The sequence below is a fragment of the Leopardus geoffroyi genome, chromosome C2 (genome assembly GCF_018350155.1).
Source record: "Leopardus geoffroyi isolate Oge1 chromosome C2, O.geoffroyi_Oge1_pat1.0, whole genome shotgun sequence".
Taxonomy (NCBI): domain Eukaryota; kingdom Metazoa; phylum Chordata; class Mammalia; order Carnivora; family Felidae; genus Leopardus; species Leopardus geoffroyi.
The window spans coordinates 111181325-111197847 of record NC_059333.1 but is presented as its reverse complement, the minus strand read 5'-3'; the positions used below and the strand labels follow the sequence as shown (position 1 = coordinate 111197847).

General features: G+C 35.6%; 1 protein-coding gene across 1 annotated transcript; it reads left to right on the top strand.

Moving 5' to 3' along the window:
• Positions 1-704: 704 nt before the first annotated feature.
• Positions 705-15603, top strand: LOC123610382 (transmembrane protein 183A-like). The gene is given in 4 exon segments (XM_045500996.1): positions 705-771; positions 3551-3635; positions 14570-14594; positions 14742-15603. Coding segments are annotated over 4 exon segments (1014 nt in total). The 3' UTR covers positions 15579-15603.
• The last annotated feature ends 920 nt before the right edge of the window (positions 15604-16523 follow it).

The following is a 16523-nucleotide window of genomic DNA, read 5'->3' as shown; positions in this document are numbered from 1 at the left end:
GTTGGGGTAAAAGAGTCAGAGAGTGAGCAAAGGAGAATGCATTACAACCTAAAATTTCCACGTTTTTGTAAATGGCTTCCTCTCATCATTCTCTCTCTCTGTCACAGAGCCTAATGTCACAGAATTCTGCAATTATCTTCACCATTTTTTCTTCTTGGTTATTTGAGCTTACTCTCTTATGTTTTCTAACTTCATCAGACAAAAAGCTCAACTCATTTATTTTCAGTATTTGTTTTTTTTCATAAAGGTTTTCAAAGCTCACTTCCCCTCCAGCTCTCCCTCATTGCTTATGTTGAGACCATCTGGCTTCTAATTCTAGAATACTATTAAACATTTTACTTATTATGCATCAAAAATAGGCAGAGTTGTAAGCTTTGCTGGATCTTTATGCAAAAGAATATCTGAATAGCAGAAAAGACAAAAATGAAAGGTGAATTATTAGGCTGGACTATCAAGAAAAGAACTTCTCCCAGAATGCACTGAGAATTTAATGATGAAAGTAGGAGATACAATTTAATAGGTAAGAATCCAGAAACTCCATTTTTTCAAAGAATTTGAGGGAAAAAATTTTTTTGCATCCTGAACCCTCATGCACAAGTGGTGGGAGTAGAAACCTGTGGTGGCCAATCTGAGGCATAAAACATGGAAATAATTTTGAAACTGTATTTAGATGTAATCAATGACCTAGTATGTCAGCCTCTACAATGACTCCAAGTGATTCCCCTTCCGGGTATTTACACTCTTGTATAATTGCCATCCACATTGTACCAGGTAAGGTGATCAACTTCCTAGATGTGCTTGGGACTCATTTTTAAAACCTGCAAGTTACATTTCAAACCTGAGAAATTCCTAAGGCCAAGGCAAGCCAGGACAGTTGGTTAACCTGGTACCGTGGTTGGTCTAAATGACCAATAGCATGTAGCAAAAGTAATGGTAGAGCACTTCTGAGATTCGTTTACAAAAGATTGTGGCCTCCATCTTGGACATCCTCTCATGGCTCACAAAGCAATGACTTACCCTGGGGGAACATAGCTGCCACTTAAAGCGGCCCTGTGGGGAGGACTATGAGGCAAGAAATCGAAGTCTCTGGACATGTGAGTGAGATTGGAAATTAATCTTTCCTCAATTATGCTTTAAGATAGCTGTAGCCCAGCCCAGAGCAGAACGTCAAGCTTATAGAGATCCTGAACCAAACTACCCAGCTAATCTGCTATGAGATTCAGTTCCCACAGACACTATCAGATTAAAAGTTTGTTGTTTTAAACTACTAAACATTTGTTATACACCAGCAGTATATAAATAATACGCCAGGAAATCAACTCTTAAGCATACATCCTAGAGACACTATTGAATAGGTAGGTAGGTAGGTAGGTATGTTCACTGAAGCACTGTTCATGGTGTAAATAGATGGAAGGGGTATATAGATTTTCTTCAGTATTAGAACAAATTAAGTAAAATATAGTAAATGCAAATAATGTAATACCATGAAACACTAGAAAAAATGAATTAGACTGTACGGGCAGAACCTCAAAACCAGTAAGTTGTGCAAAACAGTCACATAAATTATCATTCATAACAGGATTTAAATTTTTTTAACATTTATTTATTTTGGAGAGAGCAAGCGTGCACACAAGTCGGGGAGGGGCAGAGAGAGGGAGACAGAGGATCCAAAGCAGGCTCAGTTATGTCAGCACAGAGCCCATGCAGGGCTCGAACTCAGGAACCATGAGATCATGACCTGAGCTGATATCGAGTCAGCCGCTTAGCCGACAGAGCCACCCAGGCACCCCAATAACATGCTCTTTAATGAGATATCAAAAAGACAGAAAACTCTTAAATTTTAAAAACATTATGTTTACTTTTCATTTTATAAAGACTCAGAGATACACAAAAAATAAATGTCTTGGCTACGGGAGAGGAGAATGTATTTTCAACTAAATGTATTCTCAACTAAAATTGAGAAGTGAAATATGGGCTCTGTAAAGACCCTTGCCAATACTATCCCATGAACTAAAAAGGGCATTTAAACTCCATTCTACATAACTGGGGTCCAAAAATATTTCCACAAAATAAATAAAAATGGAAACCAATGTTACAACCTCACAATGTTACAACCACACTTACAAACATAAACGCAAAAAAAAAAAAACCAAAAACCTGTAAACAAAAAATGAGAATTGAATCTAGCTAGGTAGTAACTTTTTTACTATAATGCATTAAAGAAAGGTTTATCCCAAGAATGGATACAACTCAACCTTAAGAAATAGACTATGATTTACAACATTAAGAGATTAAGAATATATATAGGGTAATCAAATTTGATGAACAGGCATCTGATAAAAATAAACAATTTAATACATATGCTTCAATTAGTCTGTCTAATAAAGCTTCATATATATATGAAGCTTCCTCCATTCGATAAAGGGTATTTTCTAAAAATCTGTAAGAAACAATAAGCTTAATTGTGATATATTGTATTTTAAAACTTGTACACTGAAACTTGGTTTCTAATGATTTGATACCTTAGAGCTATTTCCATTAAATTCAGGAATGTGACAAAGACATTTAGTCTCATTGATACCCTTCAATGATATAGGTTGAGATTCTAATTAATACAATAAAATTAAGGTAAGGCAATACTGCATAAAGTTTTGAAAGGAAAAGATATCACTGTCACTATTTTCATGCAGTAATTGATCCAGAAAATCCAAAAAAATTAAATCAAATGCTCCTAGTACTAAAAGTGAAACATGTAGTTCTTCCAAATACAATGTCCAGTTTGAAAGTACAGTAAGAAAGTGTTTTTCTTATCATCAGAAAAATTCAATTATAATAACACCACCAAAGATGGTAAGGAATAAAATGTGAAAAACCTATATTAATAAATTTTATCTATTTTTACTGAAGGATAACCGATGCAAAAGAAGAAATTTATACCAGGTTCTTAATTAGAAAGACCTAATGTAACAGCTCTCTCCAAATTAGTCTATGTAATCACTGTATTACTGCCAAGATTGGAATGAGAGGTCTCATAAAAGAAATGTCATGGACTGCATTGAAAGTTCATTTGAAAGGAACAAAACGGTATAAGGATAGCCAGGAGAAATTCAAAGAAATTCTTACAGTAAGGGGTCTTCCCTTAGAAGTTTCTAGCACAGTATCAACTAGAGTAATAAAAACAATATAGTTCTAAGGCAGGAATAGGCAAATAAAGCCAAAGTACAGAATAAGGTATCTAAGTAGACCCATGCAAGATAAACTCTTAGTTTTTAATAAAGCCAATTACAAATTGATAGGAAAAAGAGCCTACTCAAATGGTTTATAACAATTAGCAACCTACTTGGAAAAAATAATGTCATCTGTAGACTTGACCTCATTCACCAGACACTAGATAATTTAAATGGCTAAGAATAAAATAACCCAAAGTTATAAAAATATGTTTATAACTTTTGTGTGGTGAAGGACTTCTTAGAGATACAAAAACCGGATGCTATAAAGGAAGAAAAAGATATTGGTTCATTTTACATACAGTTTTTGAACTTTCTAACAGGTATCATGAGAATGACTGAGGGCTTGAAAGTTGATTTTGGAATTAGAGCTCCGAAAGAGTTCTACCAGTTGATTACATGGCCTAGGTAAGGCATGTAATAACCTCCAGGCTTCATTTTTTTGATCTGTACAATGAAGAGAATAATAGCACCTTCCTCACAGGACTGTTGTGAGCAATAGATTAGTGAATATATAAAGCACTTAAGACAGACTTTGGCTTATAGTAAATATTACATAGCTGTTTGTTACTATTAAAAACAAAAATCAATATATATTTGCATTAAACATATAGGATCAAGTTACAAAATACATAAAGAACCCTTTCAAGTCATTACAAATAATTCCTAATATAGGTTAAAAACATGAACAGTTCAAAGAACAAGGTATGCGACCATACACATACATTGAAAATATACGAAATGTAAACATTTTCAAAATGGCAATGAAAACGGTTTATGTTTTTGAATGTTGCCAAAGATATGAAGAAATGTTAGTAGGACTATAAGTTGATGAAACCTTTTGAAAGGAAACTTCATGCATGTGTAAAACGCAAATGGTCTTCCATTATTAATAACAATTTCATGTGTAAGAAGACAGCTCGTAGAAATATGTCCACATATGTGCAAAGACTTAAAGGTGTTTTCCGCAGCATCTCTGTATGACAGAGAAATATTTTAAAAGCCGTAAGCATCCACTCCATGGAGGCAATCTGATAAACACCTTTCATTCATTCTATGAAAATGAAGCAACTCTTAGAAATGAATGAGACTGTCCTATACAAACTGAGATAGAGAAATAAAGCCATCAAATTCTATTAAAAGAGGTATGTTACATGTTAGTGTACTCATCTCTATAAATAATATTTACATATGATGTAAATGAATAGAAAGTTAACTGGCTGTCTGTCACCCCAAAGTTGCCACTACTTGTTGCTGGAAATTGGAGGAGGAATGTGAGGAAAAAGGGCTGTTTAATATGAGTGGAAGGGGTAGAGATTAAAGTAAAAGAAGAACAAAGAAATAAAGAGAAAACACAAATAGCAGTACATGATTTCTTCTCCGAATGGGCAATAAAACAAGTCATAAAAACATATTTATGCAAGCATCTATCTACATTGAGATCTATACCTATCAGTTTAGGATTAGTATGAGGAGCAAAAAAATACGCATATAGTGTTAAAATTTTTGGCACATGGTGAACTCTCTAAAATGTTTACATGTGTTGTATATATGTGTGTTTACACATATACACACATATGTGTACACATAATACACATATGTATACACATATGTACACATAAATATTTACATGTGTGTATATACATATGTGTATATGTGTGTGTGTATATATGTACACATATACACATATATTCATTTTATTGTGAAGGATAAATGCAATAAATGCTATTGACTAAGAACTGACATTTTTCTCTTGGGCCTCAGTACACCTCCAGAGCACTTAACACCATGTGACATCATCTTTGCTCATAAGCTTACCTCTATATATGGTCTGTTTCTCTTCAATGAAATAAAGTTCAAAACTCCTGCTGGGAGTTTTGTCCCATTCTATTTGGAAGAGAATCTAGCACACAGTATGAACTCAGTATATGTTTGTCAAATTATAATTTCTTTCTGCCGGTGCTTATCTCTTGTACTGATTAAAGTATTTCCCACTATAGTAAATGCTTAAGTGGTAATCCCTAACCACTTCCAGCAAATATTTCAAAATAGGGGTGTGAGTTCTATGCTTTCACTGATTTGTCGACTTGCTAAGAACAACATTTGACCAAACTTACCAGATATCAACAAGCTTCATGAGCTATTTTGCTGAAACAATAAATGAATGTTTTGAACAGAGGTAGACTTTTTTTTCCTGTGAAAAGTCTATCCAAATGGGAATTAGTAAAATGAAATTTGACTGGTCCCCAGAATCCCAGAGCAGCATCCGTGCTTGCCAAATACAGGAACTCATCAGCGAGGAAAAAAATGTTTGTCTTCAACTTTCCAATGTAAGCTATCTACAGCGAACAGAGGAAATATGAAAATAGCAACTGGCAATGTTTGTTTAAATTAATGCCAGGTTTTGCTTTTCTCTTCAAACAAATTCAGTTGCTAAGGTAAGCTTCGTGTAAGGAAGGGCAAATGTCTGTTAAGCCAAAGGCTTCTGAAGTTTAATTTCCTCTTGAAAAAAGAAGTATGAAAATCTTTACTGGGGATGAATTCTAGACACCACCATTGGTGGTTTATGTGTCACAGTCTTTTTGGAATCAGCTATGGAAAAATTAGCAATTTGTCATTTCCAAGACAGGAAAAATAGCCTGATCTACCCACATGCTATTTGCCCTTTTCTTTGGCACATTTATCTTTTACCCATTACTTGGTAAGAACCCTTTGCATACGAGGCTATTAATACTTTATTACTCATGTTGTAAATACTTTTAAATTTGTGTCGTTTTTTACAGTCTTTATCCATACAAAATGCTTTAATTTTTATGTAGTCAAACCATATAATATTTGTTGTTCTGGTTCTTGGCTGGAGTTTGATATTGAGAAAGACCATTCCAAACCCAAAATAACAAGCAAGCTGGATTTCCTTCTATTGATTTTCTGGTTTTGTCATTACAATTAAATGTGTGACAAATCTAGAATTTATTTAGGTGGATAGTATGAGGTAATGATCAAATCTTTTACAAAACGATCTCTGTCAAGAATATTTTAATATGTATTAGGGTGAATCTTTTCCACCCTATTGCTCTTCATTTTTAGACTTCTCCTGGCTATTTTCTATTTTTCTTTCATGTTTATTTTTCCAGATGGGTTTTAAAAACCACTTTTTACAATTATTTATATGAATATATTTTCATTGCAAACATTTAAAAAAGAATATCTAATAAAATACTATTTTCTCTTACTACTTCCCATATTTCTACTCCTTTCCCCAAGACTAATGATGGATAACACTTCTGAGTGTATGTTTCTAAAATACTCTCTATTCATTTAGACACTACGCTTTTGTACACATTTTAACATAAATGAAATCATACATTACTGTTTTTGAGTCATTTTAACTTCATTTCAGAGACCTCTATGTCAACACATAGTGGTTTTCCTCATTTTAAGACTTATGTTTTTTATCAAGACATACACCTTTATATAAATAAATTATATATTATATATAATATTCAAGTGGATGTGCATTTATATTGTTTCTCTATTTTTCTGCCATGACACACAAGGTTCTTCATAATGGAATCACTATCGTACAAACATCTTTTTGCCCTTCTGCATTTCTTTTAGATTCTTAGAAGTAGGATTGTTGAACCACGGAGTATGAATACTTCATGAACAGCCAAACTGCTTTCCAAAAGGCTTTGGACATCTACTCTGCTATGAGAAATACATGGGAGTGCCTGTTTTGTCCATTCAGTCACCAGTTTGAGTCATTTGCTCATATGGCTTCTATTTTGCATTTCCATGGAGGAGAATCAACAGACTCTTTATTGCTTCAAAGGCCAATAAATTGAGAAAATTGGATGGAAGTAGGTCATTATGATGTATAAAAGCAACTAACAGTAAAACAATAGAATACACTCCAAATTACTAGGGGTGAGGTGTACCTTAGCAAAAAAGATCATACAACAAAAAAGAAAATAAAGGAAATATTTCAGTATAATAAAAAGAAAAAATACCTTTAGCACCTTTTCCTGAACTCTTCAGAGTAGATCAAAAGATTAAAATTAATTTGGAGGAACCAAAGGTAACTTTATGAAATTTTATGTATATAATGTGTAACATTTATATTATTGTATATAAAATATAATCACATATCCTATGTTATATGTAGTAAGATTATATATGATTATATACAATGAGAATAAATCTATCAGTCTCTTGCTTGTTGTTGGTAAGGCAGATATTGTTGGCTGTCCACACATCCAGCAATAACCCACCTTTCTTGCTGGGAAATCAAAAGCCAGTTTGAGCATCTTTAACATCATGGTATAAACCATGATGAATCTGAATCAAAGATGATAATCCAATTTCTATTTCTTAGTAATTGATGGGTGTGTGAGATCAGAGGGAATATGCATGGGAGGCTTCTGAACTTAAGTGAGATAATAAATTGTTAATGTTTAATCTACTCTTCACCAGCTCTTCTGTGATTTATTTGTAGTTGCTGCAAACAGAGACTACAGTATCCTCCAACCACAGACTCATCCATGTGGCAATACTTGGAATGAAAACAACCTCTCCCCTAATCCATTACTGGATCAAGCCAATTAAAACTGCTACTGCAAATCATGATAAATAACAAAAAAAATATTTCATATCAAACAAAACCTATGAGGTCAGAGTGAAGGTCTACATTGAAGAAACAAGATTAAAATCAAAGTAGTGCTCAAGAAGTGTGAAAAAAGAAGACGAGATAAACCTCAGAATAGCAGAACAAAGTCAATTATGAATTAAGAAAAAAATGAGTTAATTCCTTTGAATTTTTAATAAAGTAGAAATGATACTTGTTAGCATAATACAAATTATGCAAAACTTTAATTTTTCTGATTATAAAATTTAATCATAATTATGTATTGTTTTCCTTGTTTAAATTTTTTTAATGTTTATGTTAGAGAAAGAGACAGAGTGTGAGTGGGGGAGGGGCAGAGAGAGAAGGAGACACAGAATCTGAAGCAGGCTCCAGGCTCTGAGCTGTCAGCACAGACCCTGACACGGGGCTCGAACCCACAAACTGTGACATCGTGACCTGAGCATAAGTCAGACTCTTAACCAACTGAGCCACCCTTGTTTTCCTTCTTTAGATAGATTACATCTTAAAAATAAATTTTACAAAAAAATACATGGGTGAGCACTGTATGTGAATATAGCACACTAAATATATATACATGAATATATGCTATTTGAAAATGTATTTAACATAAACATGAAAATAAAATTTCTAAATTTCTGGATGACATTCAGTCCTCCAAAATATAGAAAATGCATCATTATCTTTAATGACATAATATGTCAGTTATTTTAATGAAAGATCTGTTTATTTAAAAAATATTCATCAGATACCTATTTGTTACAAGGTATCATCTGCTTAGGTGAATGGAATATAATAGAGAACAGGTACTCATAAGCTGTAAGATTTTTTTGGTTGTCATTGAAATATATTAAATTCACAAAGATAGGATTCATTATTCACTATTTTTAAAATCATTTATTTTTTCTGAGACAGCGTGGGCCAATTAAACCTGAAAGATTCATGCTTGCTTTCGTTTCACGAAATCATCTCCAATGATAATGTAATTTGTTTCTTCAGAGTGTTCTGTTCCCTCCATATACACAGCTTCTCTTTGTTCTTCCAATCTCCTCTTTTCTAATAGCTTCCATTGGATGCTTTTCCTGTCTTCTCTGCTCTTTTTATACACTTCTTGCCATGTTACTGACTTGATTTTCTAATTGTCAGATCTGCTTTCTTTTTTCTTCTAATTTGGTTTTAATATCTGTTATGGCTTTGTTAGTGAAATATACCACTTAATCTTTATCTCTTATAGAATTCATAGGCTTTTAAAATCTTGAGAGTGAGAAACCAGTTGACTGTTTTCTCTTCAAATGAAAAATGTATTTTGTACATATTTTTCAAAAAAATGTTGCATAGTTCTACTATTAGTTATGTTGCTATTTTACCTATCATTTAGTTATGACCTGCTACTTGACCCTGAATAGTGCAGTATAGTTTTTTGATTCCACCTCTTGTTTATCTGAAAATCATTTTAGTGCTTCTCAACCACAGTATACATTAAAGCCACTTAAGGAAAGGGAGGGGGTGCCTGAGTCCCAGCCTAGCAAATTCCATGTCAGTTTTCAAGGTGAGTCTCAGGTGAGTCTCATGCTCTTCAGCTAAAGCCTAAATATCATTGGTTTTTATTATCTGTTCATCTCTTTGAGTGTGGTAGAAATAGAGCTGGGCCGAGGAGGAGCTGGAGATGAGAAATAAGCACCGTTGTTTCTTCTTTTCTCTATTCATTGAAAGACCATCACCAGGGCCACTTGCACAGGGTTACAGAGAATCCAATGGCATTTTCTTAGCTGGAGCTATGCATTGCCTTCTAATGTAATTAACTCTCCTTTGACACACCTGTTCCTATGCCCTGAGTTGACATATCACCAGTAGGTATCAGTAACAAATTTTTAGCGCTAAAAGGAATCTTAACAATAATACATTCTCTATTGAAAAAAAATAAGACACCAGAGGGTTAAGATAGTTGCCTAAGATAGTTGCCCAGGGAGTATAGAGAAGGTGGGATATGTGAACAAGAAGGGTTATAACATACTAGGTGCACTGTTAGGTGCTTTATCCACATTACATCATCGAGTATAATTCTTGGAGGTAACTGGATGAAAATCATCAGTTGCCTAATCAGTATTCATTCCCTACCTTTCTACATCCTAATAGCATCTAGATTTTTCTTTGAGAAAACATCATTCCCCCAATCCAACTTTTAGTTGCAACATTAATCAAAAATCTCCTTCCATTTGCCAAAGTTAACTTGTTTGGGAATGGGCAGGAAACCAGGTGTAAGCCAAGCAATACACAGCGTTCTCCTGGGTCTACACGTTGATTTTTTTTTTAGGGCAAGGCTCTGGCCTTTTAAGCGGTTGTGGGAGGGAATGCTCTTTCTCTCCTTCTCCTATTAGACATGAATAAGGAGCATGTAACTCCTGTTGCTTCCAACAGCCAGACTGTGACCATCAGGAAAATTAGCATAAAGACATTGCCCAACCACAAAAATAAAGGAGAATACTGGGGAAAAAATAGCCCTGAATGAACTATGCCATTCATTTCCTCAGTTGCACTATCCAGATGTCAAGTGCTCAATGGGCACATGTGGCTAGTGACTACCTTATTGGACAGCACAGATATAGAACATTTCCATCATCACAGAAAGGTCTATTGGATAGCACCAGTGAGGGATCAGAACTTAAGTAATTTATCTGTAGTTGCACCTGTTTACTATCTGAACACAGATTTTAGGCATTTAGAGGAGTGGAGATTTTTTTTTCAGATTCCATTAAATCCCTGTGGTCAATGTTAAGAATCTGTATAACTATCCAATGAAATTGGGCCACTTCCTGGATGTTTACATTCTACCTCTGTAAATATAGCATAAAGGAATGGCCCATAAGATATTCACCCATGGCCTGAGGTGCCTCATTCATACTATGTAAATCTTTATTTATGCTGATTTTGAGTTTCTAGTACTTGTATCACCAGTATTTGTATTCGTTGTTCTTGCCCAAATTTGTATCAATGGTTAAACCTTTTCCTAACACTTCCATTGTTGCTGCTTTAATTTTCCTCAAGATTCTTCAGGGGTTTCCCTTCCCTTGTGAATCTGCTAAATGTCTGTCTTTGCCTTTCTATTTTCAAATACTTGCACAGAGAAAGCTTTCCCCAAGGTATCTGAGCTCTCCTCTTGACAGACACTATGACATGAATGGAAAAATAGTATGAATTCCTCCATGCATGTCTGAAAATGAATTTGACAAAGCTTATTAATACCAATAGCCTTCTGGCCATTTTTAAATCCAAGCATTCCGTTCATTGGCAGTGAAGCTTATTTCTTTTTGATTTGCTTTTTAATAAATAACCTATTGAGCACTTGAAGTGCTTGCTGGTTATCAAATTTAGAATTAATTGCACTGCATTTCTCTGGGCAGATTAATAAAGCTGCCTATTGAAGAATTCTATTCTAATGGACATTTTGTGGCACTGTTGGAAGTAATACTGAACATAAATGAAATAAAGATTTGGTTTCAAGCATGACTAGGTTTACAGTCACATTAACTAATGGATGATATGAGATTTTAATCTTTGATTCTTTAAAAATTCTTATTTTTATTAAAAATGCTATATTCTATTTGCTTTTAAATATTCGATGCAAACACGTAAGTTGTTTTCAAAATGCTTTCCAAGTCACCTTGTTATGCACATTTTATACATATTCTACCAATTTTTACTCTATGTATTTTTAAGCTTTTATAGAAGATACAAGATTTTGTATTACAGCAAAGTGCACTGGGCATTGGTATTCAAGCACAGGAAGTAATGTTAATCCTGAGTTTTACCATGCTCTGTTATTTCGGTATCATTGCTAAGTTGTTTCACTGGTAATGGCGCTTCCATAACAGAGAGCTCAATTAAGGTTAATTAGCAGAACGGGCTTGACACCCATGATTAATAACCTAACTGCTAAGCTAATGCACTGAAGTTCTTGAACCATGCATCCAACACCAGGTGTGATCTTGCTGGAGTAATTGAAGTAATAAAGTGTCTTTTCCATATGCTTAGTCAGCAGAAATAATCCCTCAGTGAACCTTAGTTCTATTTAAGATGGTTTTGTCATTTATTTTTGAATAATGCTTGGCTCCCATTATATTATCACAGTGAAAGGATAAGGATGTATCCAGAATCACTGTTGTAAAAGACAGTTGCACATATACATATATATATAGGGAGCTTCTCTCTACATATACATAGATATACATATAGAAAGAGAAGTTCCCTTAAGTTTTTATATTGCTCAATACATGGTCTTCTTTATTCTTGCAGTACATCTTTCTGTAACATAGGGCTCCCAAATTAGACAGAGCAAACTACATCTGAGAATATAGTTCTTTGGTCACATAACCACAAAGGCAAAATAAGATCCATTCTTGGCAGCTGCAATTGCCCTGAGCATTTATTCCTGTCATAAACATCTTGGTGATTTCACTTACATTCGACACATATTTCGGATATCTCATTCTACTCTAGGAACATTTTTGTTTTTACCCACCCTGGATCAGAGTAGATTCCTTAACTACGATTAAAAATATTCAAGTATAGGGGAGCCTGGGTGGCTCAGTCGGTTGAGTGTCCGACTTTGGCTCAGGTCATGATCTCACGGTTTGTGGGTTCGAGCCCCACATCAGACTCTATGCTGACAGCTCAGAGCCTGGACTCTGCTTCTGATTCTGTGTCTCCCTTTCTCTCTGCCCCTCCCCCACTCATGCTCTGTCTCTGTCTCAGAAATAAATAAACATTAAAATTTTTTTTTTAAATATTCAAGTATATATATGGATACAGTCATTCTAGTGGAAAGAACACAGCCTGGCAATCTGAAGATCTGAGTCCTAGATTGGTGAACTATGGGCAAACTATCTTTGTAGAATATAGAAAGGAATAACCGTGTCTGTCTTGTTTACTATCGTATGCTCATAAATTAGAATAGTGTCTGACACACTGAGTGCTCTATAAATAGTTACTGAAGAAATGAATGTCATCACAGGCATAGACTATGCGATCTACTAGGTCTAATAATGGTTTCTATAGTTGCATCCTACTGTGTGCATGACAGTGTTAATCATACTTAATAGACATGCAAATGGCTTCTCTTTTAAATCTTTTTTTGTATCTTTTCTTTATGGTAAATGAAAGATAATGCAATGTGTACTATGGAATTCTTTAAACAAATGTTTAAAATACATGCAAAAATGCTTATAAATTTAAAAGCATGATGTCAGTTAGTCATTATTAGGCCATCTATCTGGATACATCTTGCCTCATCATTCCACATTTCCTAGCATTTGGGGACAATGGTGAAAGATGTTTTGCTGAAGAAAATGATTATATCTAGAGACAACGATATAGAGAAAACAGATGCTTAGTAGGGTAAAAATGCAAATACAATGGCGATAAATTTATTTTGTTGTGATCAAATGAACATGTTTATTCACCACGTTTGTTCTTACTCACCAACTTTCTAGCTTCAACGTTGAAATGTACATACCACAACCAACACCAGAATGTATCAAAAATATTCAGCGTCTAAGTGACAATTTTAGTAGTAACTTTCCCAACAAGAATCTTCCATTAACAAAAATCTAAGAAACATAAACAGTCAGATTCCTTAGGGCTTACAGCAGGTCTCCTGAAGTTAAACTCCCTGCTTTTGAGGACACGACACTCTCTCCTGGTCCAGATCTTACATCTGAATCTTGGACTTAAACTTTACCTCCTCAATGGTCTTTCTTTAGTCCCTCACACTACAGGGTATTTCCATTCTGCAAGTGCCTACAGCATGTGATGACAGCACACCCAAGGTTTTTTTGAGAGGAGGCAAAGCTATTTTATTTTTAGAATGCTTTCCTTGTGTCACTTGAAGAACTAGCCTTCTCATTTCCTTAACCTGTTTTATTTCTTTGGCTAAATTATATGCTTCAAAGGCAGAAACCATTATTCATAGCTTTATGTTGTCCCTCACAAGTCATAACAAATTTATTAGGTACCTAATAAATACATGTTGATTCTGAGAATTCAATACAAAAGCACAGAATGTTAGAGCTAAAAGAGATACTCATCACCATGCTTCAACGTATTTAAGTTTATTTATTTTGAGAGAGAGTGTGCAAGTGGGTGTGCGCACTAGTGGGGGAGGGGCAGAAAGAGAGGGTGAGAGAATTCCAAGCAGGCTCTGCACTGTCAGTGCAGAGCCTGATGTGGGGCTTGAATGCAAACTGCAAGATCATGACCTGAGCTAAGATCAAGAGTTAAAAGCTTGATTGACTGAGCCACCTAGGTGCCCCAATATTTTTTTTCTGAAAACCCTGTCACCTGCTTTATTTCTGGAGGAGGGTAAAGGGAGAAGAGAAAATATTCACTTGAATTTGAGGGGGAGCTTAATGGGAAGCAATAGTAGCAACAGTTTTAGGCCTCTAAGGCTCCTCTCTGATCACAAGGGAAGGCTGAAACTTCCTTGTTTGGAGATTTAAGAGTTTAATTTTTCCCTAGAGCAAGATCATCCATTTTTGCTGGGATAAAAGAATAAAGAACAACAAACTCAATAGCACCAAATGGGGTTTAACACACAAAATGGGGCCAGGTTTCTCCTTTCAAATGCACATTTTTTACATTAAATTATGTTTATAAATCATAGCTGTTTTTCGTCTCAATTCAATCCTTTTCCTTCCCCTACCAGGAACCCCGGGGAACTGGAAGAGCCCGTGCGTTACTGACCAAATATATAATCCGGACGCCCCTTCCAAACCGGAATCTGATTACTAATGGACTGGCCCAGCACAGGGCTGCCCTCAGCGACAAGAAGCAGTAACTATATTCTCAGGGAGAATGGGTACTGAGGATGCCACCAGTCAAAGAGTCGAACGCTGTGCATCCATGAGAGAACTGTCTCCAGAAAAAAAAAAAAAAAAAAAAAAAAAAAAGAGAGCAAGAGGCACAAAGACCTGGACGGGGTTGGAGGAGAAGAGTATCCCATTGGTATTTGGCTATTGCTGGCCTCCCATATCCGTCCTGAGGACATTGTGAATTTTTCCCTGATTTCTAAGAATGCCTGGACTGTCACTTGCACTGCTGCCTTTTGGACCAGGTTGTACCGAAGGCACTACATGCTGGATGCCTCTCTGCCTTTGCGCCTGCGACCAGAGTCCATGGAGAAGCTGCGCTGTCTCCGGGCATGTGTGATCCGATCTCTGTACCATATGTATGAGCCGTTTCCTGCTTGAATCTCCAAGAATCCAGCCATTCCAGAAAGCACTCCCAGCACATTAAAGAATTCCAAATGCTTACTTTTCTGGTGCAGAAAGATTGTTGGGAACAGACAGGAACCAATGTGGGAATTCAACTTTAAGTTAAAAAAACAGTCCCCTAGATTAAAGAGCAAGTGTATGGGAGGGTGGCAGCCTCCCATTCAGTACGAAGATGTTCATACCAACCCAGACCAGGACTGCTGCCTACTACAGGTCACTATCCTCAACTTCATCTTTATTCCAATTGTCATGGGAATGATATTTACCCTGTTTACTATCAATGTGAGCACGGACATGCGGCATCATCGCGTGAGACTGGTGTTCCAGGACTCTCCTGTCCGTGGTGGCCAGAAACTGCGCTGCGAACAGGGCATGCAAATCATCCTGGACCCAGCGCACAGCGTTCGACTCTTTGGTGGTGCCCCAATATTTTTAATGTAATGGCTTTGGGCAGGGCAGGTGGTCTCCAGTTCACCAGATTCCACATCACTTTTGCCTAACCCTGGCCATTTCCACAATTATTTGGTGTCTGAGACACCCACAGCTATCCTTCTGATTGACATCTGTAAGGGAGCGTGCTCCAGAAGCCTTCACTCAGTTGCCTGCATTGACAGTGAATTACCTTAATGACAGAGCCAGGCCTAACCTGAAGGCCTTATTTTTAATTTATCTATTTTATTTTTTCAGAACACTTTAATCTCACCACGTTGCCTCAAGTGGTTTTTAACCTTTAGACTCTTTATATGTCAACTGCTTTCTGCACCCAAATTCAGTTATAATGAAGCTACAAAATGAGAGACATTATAGGGATATTTGTGAGTACACAGTATGCACTATAAATTGTAACATTTTGTTTCTAATATATATATATATATATATATATATATATATATATATATATATATATATAATTTGATAGGTTAAACTTTCAAAGATATTTCCATAGGAATGCAGAAGAATGAATCTACAATCATAAAATATTTAGATATGTGTAATAAGCTAACAACCACCGAACACATAAGACTGTTATACCAGATGGGATCTTTAACCCTAATCTGTATAAACCATTACTGGATCATGCTTTAAAATATCATCAAAGGCCCTCTAACCCCTAAGAAAAGGCTTCCAACTCATCACTTTGTCCCTTCACCTTTTCCAGATGCATAAAAATAAAAATAAATTCTACTTGTGGGACAGAGACACTATATTCATAAGCACTTAACAATATGGGGTATGGGGCAAGAAAGAGGTTATTGGGGCTCCTGGACCGCTCAGCCAATTAAGTGTCTGACTCTTGGTTTCAGCTCTGGTCATGATCTCATGGTCATGGAATCGAGCCCTGTGTCAGATTCTACACTGAGAGTGGAGCCTGCTTGCGATTCCTCT